Below are 13,242 nucleotides of genomic sequence, written 5' to 3'. Positions count from 1 at the left end.
TTAAAATCACACGGTAGAACTGATCTCTATCCTTGGATGAATTTAGGTATTTGATTTCCAGTAATTTTATGTAAACTATGATGAGGTACCAACAAGAAAAGAAATTAATTAATTTCAGGAGTAATAAAACTTTTACTACTCCTCTATCAAGACAATGTTTAACTTTCTGACACTAAATGTTAGTTCCTTCGCTTTATAAAGAAACTGGATTGTGACACAAACATTTCAACAGCTGTTTTCATATACATATTATGAGATGAATTTAAATAGTATATTATTTTAGATATAGGATGCTTTAATAGGCTCTTCTAAAAATAACTGAGAAAAAATAATTTTACAGACAAAATACACTGTCATGACTTTACCGACATGGAATAAATAACTTACTTAAAAAAGAAGAACGGAGTTTTTTCACAGATTCAGAATATAAGCTAGAAACGCCGCACATGCAAGAAGTCACAATCAGCATACCTTAGTGAAGCAATGAAAAGCAGAAGGAAAAAAAAAGGAGACAAAGATACTAGAATGGTATGGTTGGGACAACGATTTCTGCTGAAGATAACACATGACAAAATGATCACACAAACAAAAACAGAAAAAAATATTCAACTATCACCAAAATGATAGTAAGGTCTACATCCCATCACCTTTTTCTTTTCTTCTCTCATGAATTATGAGAAGTATTTAGTATCAGCTAATAATGTCCTGAAAGCAAATGAGAACTGAATCTCAGAAAGAATTTTAATTCAGAGAGATTGAGTTAGGAAGTATAGATCAGAGCTTCCCGATGGCATTCTGCAAATGGGTTAGGTTAAGTCTGCCCCAGATGCAGTTCCCCTCAATCCCTGGTCCAGCTGGGCAGGTCCTGGGGAGTCTGGAGCCCAGAGGCCAGTTACTGCTAGAGGTCTCATTAATATATCCCTATATGCCAGAGATCCAATGCCATTTTCTGTGTGTGCCATGAGGTTTGGAAAAAAAAAAAGGTGAGGAGTACTATTATAAACAGCTAACTATACATGTGTTCCATGAGGAATTAGTATTAAAACATTTAAAATAAGACTAATTACCTAGCAAACACAAAAGAATGCTACGGAGAGAATTCTTAATGGATCTGGGCTTGCACTGAATCACAGCTATCAGAGAACGCTGTATTTCATAGAGTTCAAATTCACTTTTGCATCTACATTTTTTTTTCACATGGGAAATGATTCCTTTGAATTAAATAGTCAAAACAATAAACTGTTCGTCTCGCAATAAAAGGGACAGAACTGTGAAATTAACTTTTGTTCTGTAATAATGGGATGAATTTTCCTGTCATTATAATTTAGCTAAAGAAGTCTGAAACTGTGGTTCTTTCCCAATGTTAAATAAAATCCTAGAATATTAAAAACAAAAGCATAAGCTAATAACAACACAAAACAAAAAGGCAGGCTGATACATTTTATACAAACAGATGAAATCAGACAAGCTATCTACCCAATGGAAATACTTATATTCACAGAAGTAACTCAGCATTTATGGAAATCCTAAAGCTCAGGACTTTTTTCTTCTTACCTCCTGAAGGCTGTCGAGATTTACGAGGAGATCGGGGTTCTCTCCGATAAGGATCACTGGAGCCGCATAATTCAATAGTGCCCAGGTTGAGGAGTACTGCTTTCTGGAGGTAGTCGACCATTGCAATGCCACTACAATTGCCAAAAACTACCCTAGGAATAGGGAAAGAGCAAATATTTTAGCACAGATAAACAGCTACAAGAAAACATATTGCAGTCTACAGGGCTAAAAAATCATGATGGGTCTTTAAGAAAATTCCTTTTGAAACAAAACACTATTACAGCCATGCAAATACAGGTTACATACGCCTTCTGATGGAACTGTGCAGATTTTCTGTAGATATTAATGATTACAAATTAATATAGAATAAATTTGGCATAGGAGTTGGAACTCAACCAGGGACATAAATCTCCACACTAGGCAATATGACGTCTAGTTTTCGGACTTAGGGGTATTTTGAATGCCTCAGGGGAAGACATTCCCTTGCACTAGGGAAGTAGGGGATTATACCTTTGGAAAAGTTTTGGTAATCCCTATAGTCAAGAATAACAAGTAGAAAGCATAAATCTTGGGGGCCTCCCTTTGGACTATTCCAAATACCTTCTCAATTATGAGTCGGGAAGTACAAACCAACTATGAACAAAGCAACTATGAATAAAGGAATTTTATTCTTTTAAGATCCCTTAAGCCAGGAATCGAAAGCTAAAATATATAGAGGGGCTATATAAGTAAGTAAACGGGCCAACTAAGGACCGTAGTGAACTGGAGAGTGGACAGCCCACCTAAAGAGGGGAAGCTTCAACCCAGTTCCTCCTGACTACTGCCGAACAGAAATGGAGACATGGGCCAGATAATCAAAGTTTTCAATTAAAGCTCTAAATATGGATTTTCACATTAAATAGTCTTGGCAACTAGTTCAAATTTAAAAAATACACAAAAAAGGCTAAACAAAATACATCTGTGAGCCCAATGGGGACTGTGATCAACTGATTTGCAATTTCCTTTGAAACATCCTATTGGTTCCTTTTCTTATTCCCTGTTTCTCTTATGGCTGTGGGCAGTAAAATATTAAAAAGGGGAACGTTTGTGTTCTTACATGGTGGGGCCCAAATAAAAGACATTAGAGAATACTATCTCAGACTACAGCCAGTCTTAGCTGGGTGCACAACTGCAAGAGATAGAGTAGGTGGTAGTAGCTATAAGGAGGAAGAAGAAAGATGAATGAGTCCCTAGGGCTAGAATCAAGGGAAGGAGACAGTGACCTACACATAATAAATAGCTCTAGACTGAACAGTTAGCATGTGGTTTCTCTTATAGCACAATGTTGATTTTTACTATTTACAACAGCCAGGACATGGGAGCAACCTAAGTGTCCATTGACAGATGAATGGATAAAGAAGATGTGTCACATATATACAATGGAATATTACTCTGCCATAAAAAGAAACGAAATTGAGTTATTTGGTGTGAGGTGGATGGACCTAGAGACTGTCATACAGAGTGAAGTAAGTCAACAAGAGAAAAACAAATACTGTATGCTAACACGTATATATGGAATCTAAAAAAAAAAAGAAAAAGAATGGTTCTGAAGAACCTAGGGGCAGGACAGGAATAAAGACGCAGACGTAGAGAATGGACTTGAGGACACGGGGAGGGGGAAGGGTAAGCTGGGACGAAGTGAGAGGGTGACATAGATATATATACACTACCAAATGTAAAAGAGATAGCTAGTGGGAAGCAGCCGCATAGCACAGGGAGATCAGCTCGGTGCTTTGTGACCACCTAGAGGGGTGGGATAGGGAGGGTGGGAGGGGGATGTGAGAGGGAAGAGAAATGGGGATATATGTATATGTTTAGCTGATTCACTTTGTTATACAGCAGAAATTACACACCATTGTAAAGCAGTTATACTCCAATAAAGATGTTAAAAAAAAAAAAAGACCCAACACAGCCAAAAATAAATAAATAAATAAATTTATTTATTAAAAAATAAATCAATCTATCCTATTATAATGGAAAGTATGTACTACTAACACTATATACTTGAAGGCATGAATTGATAAATAAAAATACACCTGTAGTATAGATGAATACTTTACTTAACTATTACTATGCCTTTACAATTTACACAAGTTAACTATGGAAGGAGAAAGAACAAATTATACAGCTATGCTTCAACATTTATAGAATCAATTTAGAACATAGTCTTCTGGGTTGATGTTGTTAGACCTTCATTATACCAAACATTAACAAGGAAATTATTTCTCAGAGTACTTCCAGGAGAGGATAGATTCACTGGTCCATAAGATATTTAACTTTAAATCAGGAAGCAGTATAAGCATATCCAGAGTAAATTATTCAAAACAGAACTATGTTCCAAATAAACACTGAGTTTGGTCTGAAATTAAAGTTATACAACATCTTTTTAAGTGATACTATAATAAAGATCATTCCGTTTTTAAAAATATAAAAATGCATGGAATACGATGAAGAGACAGAGAAACACAGAAATTATACTCACAATCCATAGGAAGAATTAACTGCCAGACTGGTTATTTGTTGCGGTGGTTCTCCACTCACCCATACCAACTGAATAACTAATTCTGTCTGATAACCTGGAGACTGCTTAAGTGGAGAATTCTTAACTCTGTAAGAAAGGAAAGCATGTTACCTGTTAACCCATCTTCAATTATCTTATTAGCCTATGTAATTATAAAGTCACGCATACATAACTATATAAAAAATAACTTTATATATAAAATTGTAAAATATAAAAAAAAGTCACAATCAGAATCCTGTCCTCTATAATCATTTAGTCTAGTTGGAGATGAAACACCTAGATAAATCACAAAAATAAGAAATTATATGTAAGTTCCACATATAAACTGGGGAGGGAGGGGAGAAGGGAAGGGGGAGAAGGGGAGGAGTGGGTAGAGAGGGATGAAAGAAGAATAGGGAAGGATGGGGAGAAGAATGAAGAGAAGCAACGACTTACGTATTAAGAGGAAAAAAATCAAGTTAGAGAAAAAAATCCAAGTTAGAAAAGTAGGCTTAAAACTTGAAAAAGGTATGGTATAACTAAATGAAAACTGGCCCAAAACATAAGGAGTTAAGGAAAAAGTATAAAAAATGTGCGCCATTTATTTTTGTTTGTATAACCACTTTTACTATTAAAAAAAAATCTTTTTTGACTTTGAGTTCGTAGTAGTTTTGATTGTAGACTCTTCCCGTAATAACTGCTGCATAGTGTTAAAAAAATTGCTGTTGCAAAAAATATGCCAACAAGATAAAGAAGTAGGAAAACCCATAGTCAAAAATTAACAAGTGTCTAAGTTTGGTCACAGTGGAAGGTGTGTGTAGTAACAGTAAAAAAAAGTCACTATAGCGAGACAGGCCAGGGCCAGACTTTCCAGGGTCTTTGAGGTCCAGCTGCAAAGGTTTGATGTTGGTAGAAAGAACTCAGGGCTCTCAAAAAGGCTTGAGTTTGAGTCTTGGTTCTGCCACTTACTAGTCATCTTCCTGTCTAGAAGTGGGAATAATATTACCTAATCACAGTATGACAGCACTGTGAGTGCCTATGAAAGAGTTTTGCCAATGGTCAGATTATACAAAAGTAATATATTTTCATTATTAAAGTATTAAAAGCCAGTGAAGATTTATAAGAAATATTTTGGAAAGATTAACCGTAGAGGCATGCAAGACGAAGTACAATGAGACCCATGCGGAAGTTCCTGTGATCCTTGTGATGCGAAATAATAAGGTAGATTTCAAACACATGAAGTAAGTTCTCAAAAGGGCTCGTAAATTCCATTAAGGTAGACACCTTGCAGTTACTTTTAATATTCCAGCAGAGGCAGTACTCAATATTTACTGAATGAATGAATGAGCTGGAGGCTGATTAGAGATAGAGGAGGGGAGAAAAAGAAGACAGTGATTTTAAGTTCCAAAAAAGAAAAAAAGAAAGATAAAAGATGTCAAGATGAAGAGGCAGTTTTAGAGTAAGATGTGGTTAACTTTGAGGTAGGATCTTCAAGTGAACTATTCAGCAAACAGTTATACTCACTTGTACTGAGTGAGTTCATACAAAACTTATACTGGTTAAATTTGTTATAAGCATGTTAGAGGGAGTGAAGGGGGGGTGGTTTATAAATGTGAGACTTTCTAAGAAATAAAGTTACTTAGATATAATACCTTGTCATATTTGCAAACTTCAAGTGATTTTGGAAGATAAAATTTTTTTAAAATGTGAGCAATTTATTTGTGACTACTTTTACTATTAAAAAAAATCTACTTTTACTTTAAAGTGAGAACGTTTTTGATTGCAAAGCCTCTCTCCAGTAATTGTTCTTGCAAAACACATATAAAGCCTGGTTACTCCAACAATTCTTGGGGCTTCTGCTCCGGAGTGAGTGTATAAAGGAAGGACAGCAGGAAGTCTATTCGATGTTCAATCTCCTGACACTAAACTCAGAGAACCCTTTGGATCATTTACTTGGTGCTTCTAGTGAAGAACACCATGACACCAGACTTTTTGCTGTCCTACTTGCTAGACTCACTCTAGGTAAGAAAACAGGATGTTGTCCAAATTTCAGAGTAAACGTGAATCACCGAGGGTATCCCTAAAACAAACTGAGTTGCGGTCACATCTGCCTGTGCAAAGTCTTCCAGTTAATACACTCAGAACAGTACACTGGCTGATGCAGAAGTTTTGATTTCCCTCAGGGAAACACCCACGCTTGGCTACAGCCATCCCTCTTGAAAGACAAAAATAAAGACTGAGTAGCATTTCACCTCCACCAGAGACAGCCTCTGTTGATATAAGCACAGCCTGTAGAGTCTGAGTGTGCTATTTTCTCCCTGTATGAATTAGACAAGGTTCAAGGAAGTGTCTACCCTCCCTCTGGCATACTTAATGTGCACATTAGATTAGATTCTCAAGAGCAGAAACAGGCATTCAGGGATAATTTTAGAAGTGCATATACGGGCACATTTAAGATGTAAGTGATGAAGACACACAGAAGTCATGGAATTCTTATTTTACTTAGTTTGAAGGAACAAAAAAGTTCTAAAGCAAAAATAAGTCAAACTTGCTGAAAAATCCCCAATTGGTATAAAATTAGAAACCGAATCAAGAAATGATGAAATATGTTAGATTTTAAAAATACAAAATGGGGGTTGGGTGGGCGTTACGTTTAATGTCTACAATGGTTATATGCAAGTTACCATTTAATATTTTTAATATATACAAATTAATTTGTTTACTTTTTAAAGATAAAGGTTGAACTTTCATAAAAAGCTCTGTAATTTGTACAAATGTATTTTAAATGTCAAAATAATGTCTGGAGGCTTTGTAGTTTCAAAATAATTTGTAGGTTTGGACTAACACCCTGCAAAAGCACAACTAAAATACTTAAATAAAACCAAAAGTTTATTGGTAAAAGAAGTAAATTGAATAGCTGCTTTTAAAATGTTTCTTCAGAAAAACAATTACTGTACAGGGAGGGATGGAGTGGGAGGCTGGGGTTAGCAGATGTAAGCTCTTCTATATAGAGTGGATAAACAACAGGGTCCTACTGTATAGTACAGGGAACTATATTCAATATCCTGTGATAAACCATAATGGAAAAACATATTAAAAAAAGAATATATATATATATATGTATGTATAACTGAATCATTTTGCCATACAGCAGAAATTAATACAACATTGTAAATCAACTAGAGTTCAATAGGAAAAAAAAAAACAACTCCCCAACCCAATTATGTACAAAAACATTTTGTATAAAAACAAACAAAAAAACCTAAGTATTGGTTATTTTCACATCAATTTAGCTATATTTATGACTTTTAAAAATTGGCTTTTGAGATTGTGGACTAAAACAATATGAAGTTAATAAATAACTGCATTAACCTGAAAACTATTAAAATGGTTAAAAAAAAGAAATATAACTCAAATTGCCTATGATTTTAAAAAGTCACTAGTGAATGTGTGGATTTTAGACAAAAATCTCAAACTTGTTACCAGAAATACGTTACCAAAATAAACCTCAAAGACAAACTGTACTTTATATGCTTATAAAAATTAAATTGACAAAAAGCAGGAGAAATACACATTAAAATCAGAAGAAATGACATTAACAAAAATTTTACAAATTTAAGTTTAAAGTAAAGTAGTACAGAATAAGTAACAAAAGGGAAAGATGTAGAATTCTTTTATTACCAAGTCTCATTCTATCTAAACATATGCCAGACTGTAGCAGAAAGGAGGTGTGTGTATATATACCTGAGAGAGAAAGGAAGGGGGAGGGGGAGGGGGAGGGGGGGAGAGAGGGAGGAGAAACTTGAGACCTTTCTGAGAATGTACTGATAGGTGCTTAACCTCAATGCTTATATTCGTTAGGTCAGATCAGTCTCTCATCCTTGGCGTTACTGACATTCTGAACCAGGTCATTCTTTGTCATGGGGCACTGTCTTGCGCACCGTAGGATGTTTTGCATCATCTCTGGCCTCTACACACTAGATGCCAGTAGCACCCTTTCTTCCCGTTGTGACAAATAATATCTGCAGACATTGCCAAGCACACTCTGAGGAGCAAAGTCATCCCCGTTTGAGAACCACTGGCACAGAACACACAACCTCAAATTCATGTAAACATATAAAGCAGATTTAAAAAAAAACAAACTCTACTTTTCTATAGATTTATATCACAAGTGATTGTCACATAAACCAATCTGCCTCATCTCTGGGGTGAATGCAGTTTTGATTACACGGATATTCTCCACAGGAACTGCTGAACTATTCACCAATAAAAGATTCTAGCAGATCTAAAACCAAAACAGCATAAATCCCGGTTCTGTTAACAAATGCAAACTGTCTTTCTCGCCGCCGGCCCCAGCTTGAACCTACTACAGCCTGGTTTCTGTCTCCCACTCTTGCACTGAATCTCTGACGTTTTCCACGATCAGTTTTCAGTCACTGCCCTAACTGACTTCTCTGTAAATGTAATACTTTTAATGTCTTCATGAACTCCTTCAATGATTTTAACTCTTTCCTCTTTTCTTTCTGTGCCATATTTAAGGCACATATGCTTAACAAAATTTAACCACTCAATAATATAAATTGGACAGAAAAAAAGGAAAACTAAACCTTGTCCAATTTATTCCTGTAAAAAAGCAAAATGTATTCAAATCTGGATTTCCACAATAAAGGCATGTAAATAACGATACTGTGATGCTAGAGAAGATTCAGAAAAAGACAAGAAAATGATTACCCAACAACTGAATCTCTAAAGACTGAAAAAACAGAATTTTCAGAGTGGAAGGAAGCAGCCTAAATATACATTTGATCCACATATAAATCCAGACTAAAAAACAATGACGGATTTAGAAGACGAAGCTCTATATAGAGGAAAGATCCATGCTCATCTACCAGTATGTTTAGAGATCAAATCTTAGTACTTTAAGGATAAAATCATGGAATGCAATCATATTTCTCTTGGTGCCACAGAAAAGAAGAGTTGAATTAACCACGGCGAAACACAAAAAGAGATGTGGTTATGTCATTGTACTCCATCACAGGAAGATGTTACTTCACTTTACGAATGTTTACAATTTATCTAAATTAAAAGATAACTTCCAAAACACCTGTATTTTTAGATAACTTACTTCAAACAAGGGACGTTATCACGAAGCCCATCAGATGAACTGCTACTGGTAGAAGGATGAGACTGAGGAGGAACGGGCTGAGGATTGGCACTCCCAACTGGTGTTGGCAAAGGTGGTGCCTGTTCACCCTCTGGAGATTCCACATCACTTATCTCATATAACAATCGAACTTCAAGCATCTGTTGTAAAAGTAAAAAGTTTACCCTCTCCTAATAATTACTGTTCATTTTATTACAGTTTATACATACACACACGTACACTACAGTGGAAAGAACACTTTTAAAGGAAAAATTTAGTGAGATTTCTAAAGGTAAGGATTTAGCAAAGGAAAAAAGGTTCCTGACTCAGCTTTTTAAAAATGATCATGTGTATGTGTGCAAGTACATGCACACATGCATTATGATTTTAGAATTTACGGCACTCCTGTTAATACTAAATTAGAGTATGCTCATACTTATATTATCTTTCCTTAAATGAAACAGAATATATTTAAAGATTTAAATGTTCAGTAAGAAGATATACAAAGAAATATGACTTTCTGTCACAGAGGACAGATGGCAATGTAAATACTGAGGTGTTTTAAAAGTGACTGCAAAGAACCTCCTAAATAATTCTAAAACTTTAAGATGTCAGACATCTGACATTGAAACTAATTAAGAGACTACTACCGGAATGACTTCTGTAATCACTTCTTGTTTGCTGAATCTATAAATAATGACATGAGCTGAAACTCCAGCTATGCACAACATTCGACTTTCTGGACACCAGGAGATGATCTGAATGGCATATGGATCTTCATCTACAATGTCTGTGTTTGGCTTGTCATCTTTATTTCTTGACTTTTCAAACACTTTAGATGTCTTTAATTTATATAATACTTGTAGATTTACTAAAAAAAAAAGATAAAATATGGTATCTTAATATAAAAGGAACAAATATCAGGTAATATTTAATCAGTCATATCACGTAAGGAAGATAAACTATATTTTTTGAACCACAGTTTTATTCCTAGGTCCACATTTCTCTACTATTCTTTTACATAATGCATTCACTGTACTCACTGACCAAAAAAGATGTACTCATTGTATTCATTAAAAAGAAAAAAAAAACACCATTATGATGAATTTAAATTATCTGAAAAAAAAAAGAGTAACAAAAAGATTTTGTAAAAAACAATTGCATGAATATAATAAAAACAATAAGGCACATATTTTGCTTTGCAGATTTATTTTCTACATATTTTCTCTCTGAAAGGTACCAATATTATCTAACACTTCTACATGGTAAAACATAATATACCCTCAGTTAACTGCATTCTAATTGCAAACATTATTCATTCAAAGCATTCTTTCCTTTTTTGCTAATGTAGCGACCATATATATTTTGCAAAGATAAGTTTAGAATCAGGCATTAAAATTATTCAGCAGATTTCTGTTGATTTGAAACATATGCCCACTTTTCCTATCTCTGAGTTAGGAAGAGAAGGTTTGAAGAAAGGACTTGGGTATTTCTGCTGAAAATTATTCTTGACTTACTAATTAACATCCTTAAAATGTCTTTATTATAAATTCTAAACTCATATACTTGATAAGTCAGGTATTAAATTTATAGTCTCTAAATTTCAAATTAAATGTTGGTTATGCAATCATTACAAAACAGGCTATATAAAAGCAATGATTGTAGAGCATGTAACAAACACGATTCAGAATACTTACTCGCAGAAGCATCCCAGAACTTAACTGACCCGTCAGCGTGCCTGTGAAAAGCAAATGAGTTAAGAATGTGTTGAAGAAAAAAAAATTACATTATTCCTCTCTTTGAAGTTAAATATATTGTTACTTAAAAAGACAGTCACCAAAATGAGGAAAAAGGTAAAATTTAGGGTAAACTGGCAGGTTCTATACAATAACTTATTTCTTATTATGTTACTGCAAGCACTACCTGCCCAATTAATTTTCATGTAGTCTTAATCATATTTAGTTATTATTGATTCATTAGGTGAAAATGGACTTTTACTTACCCTGTAATAATTATTTCTGAGTAGCTTTGAGCACCCAAGCCCCAATTGCCTCCATTAATGGGCCATTCCTATAAGAAAAGATTATTGTATAAAGCAATTTCCAAGGATACTATATATCTTCATAATACATCTATGACAAGAGCACACAACATATTTCATATTCAAAAAGGATTTTAATTTCTCTAGAAAAGGTATCATTATCAACCACTCCAAGGTGATAAATATAAAATACTGAAATGTAACAGTAATTATTAAAACTCATGTTCAGTACCTTTTTGCTGTAACCTTGACGTTTCTGTCTAGCTCCAACAGAATAAAGTGCAGGAATAAGGTCCACAGGACAATCAGCAAAATATTCGCAACATGTAACAGGGGATTCATGTATACTCAAAGGGTAGGGATTTTCAAATATAGGATACCTTTAACAACAGGAAAAGAAAAATATAATAAATAACTTAAAACTTAAATAACTTAAAAAATAACTTAATGAATTATTATCTATGATTAATACAACAATGAAAACTTAAAAAAATATTTAAACTTATTTAATAATAATAAGTTATCCTTTGTTCCACATGGTCTTGTTATTTTCAAGAAGAAAAAAAAATTCATTATTACAGGTAGCATACACTAAGTTGATGTGAATTTAGGAATGCCTTAAAGTAAGGTAAATAATACTGTTCACTTACACTTTAGGGTTTCCCTATCTCAGTACTATTCCCATTTTGGATCAGATAATTTATTATGGGGACTGTCCCGTGCATTGTGGATGTTTTGCAGGATCCCTGTCCTCTACCACTAGATGCCAGTAGCACCCCTCCCCACAACAGAAGATGTCTACACAGACATTGCCAAATATCTCTTGGGGGGCAAAATTGCCCCCAGTTGAGAAACACTGAAATATTGAATGGGTAAACTCGTTTAAAACCATATTTAATGATTATCTCTCAAGAAATACAAATAAGTAATACAATGTTCTTCCATTCAAAAAATTTATAAGTAAACATACTATCATCTACGAACAAGAAGAATATGGGAAATACCACAAAAAGTTGCAAAGGCGCTATGGTGAGAATTTATAGATCAGAAATGATATATGTGGTTAAGAGAGAATAAGAAAAGCTTGAAGAGGCTGCCTTTGAAAGTTATGTGGATTTTTGATGGCAGTGAAGCAAGTGGAATGCTTCAGCTGTTGGGAGTTACATAAGAAAAGACATGGAAGTGCGGTGTTTGTTTAATACACCATTCAGTTTTTCTAGCGAACAGGCACCAGGTTGGAAATGTACCCTTAATTCCTTCAGCGTAGAGTAGCAGGCTGAGAAACTGTTTTTACACAAAAAACCAATAGAGAACTATAGTGGTTTAAAGAAAAGAGTAACAAGATTGGGGTTGCATGTAAAATTACCTGACAATGTTCATGACACACGGCAACAGAAAGTGAATATGGGTGGAGAGACTACAAGAGTTATTCTGGAGGAAAGCTGTGATGGGGATGAATTTTGGACATACCTGATTTTGTGTGCCCCCAGAGTATCCAAGTATTAAGTTGAATCATATGAAATTTCAGAAATTCAACAAATCTTGACTTAAACAAGAAATTTCTATGAGTAACATAACAGAGGAATTTGGCAGGTAATGAGAAATGTTTATCTGCAGTTCTAAACAGAGGTCCAGGTTATGGATATAAATGTAGCATTTTCAAAGAAATGAAACAGCCAATCCTATGCTAAAAAGACTCTTTTTTTCACCACACACTAAAGTAATTGCTCACCAAATTTTATTTCTTACCCATTTTGTGCAAGGTCTATAAGTACTAAATCCTTTTCTAGTAGAACAACCACAGCATATGGTTCTTGAAAATCTGGAATAGGAAAACAATGCATTAACAATAGTTTTAAATATGCAAGAGGACAGCAAATGAGATAACAAACATTTCTTGCTTAGTTTTTATTTTATTTTGTTCCATTCTCTCAAGTATTTAACATTCTGATATTATACTTCATA

General features: G+C 34.4%; 1 protein-coding gene across 4 annotated transcripts in view; it reads right to left on the bottom strand.

Annotated features, from left to right (window-relative positions):
* STXBP5 (syntaxin binding protein 5) overlaps positions 1-13,242 on the bottom strand; it is a 168,010-nt gene that overhangs the window by 65,869 nt on the left and 88,899 nt on the right. For all 4 annotated transcript variants that reach the window (XM_060283869.1, XM_030853220.3, XM_030853223.2 and 1 more), the window contains exons 11-18: positions 13,027-13,099; positions 11,510-11,657; positions 11,239-11,306; positions 10,934-10,974; positions 9,887-10,107; positions 9,219-9,397; positions 4,076-4,201; positions 1,555-1,706 (exon numbers count right to left, since the gene is read on the bottom strand). In XM_060283869.1, the coding sequence (XP_060139852.1) occupies positions 1,555-1,706; positions 4,076-4,201; positions 9,219-9,397; positions 9,887-10,107; positions 10,934-10,974; positions 11,239-11,306; positions 11,510-11,657; positions 13,027-13,099 (1,008 nt within the window). The remainder of the gene's footprint in view (positions 1-1,554; positions 1,707-4,075; positions 4,202-9,218; positions 9,398-9,886; positions 10,108-10,933; positions 10,975-11,238; positions 11,307-11,509; positions 11,658-13,026; positions 13,100-13,242) is intronic.

This window comes from Globicephala melas, chromosome 14 (assembly GCF_963455315.2).
Source record: "Globicephala melas chromosome 14, mGloMel1.2, whole genome shotgun sequence".
In the NCBI taxonomy this organism is placed as follows: domain Eukaryota; kingdom Metazoa; phylum Chordata; class Mammalia; order Artiodactyla; family Delphinidae; genus Globicephala; species Globicephala melas.
The sequence above is the reverse complement of the archived record's forward strand: the minus strand, read 5'-3'. Positions and strand labels throughout refer to the sequence as shown.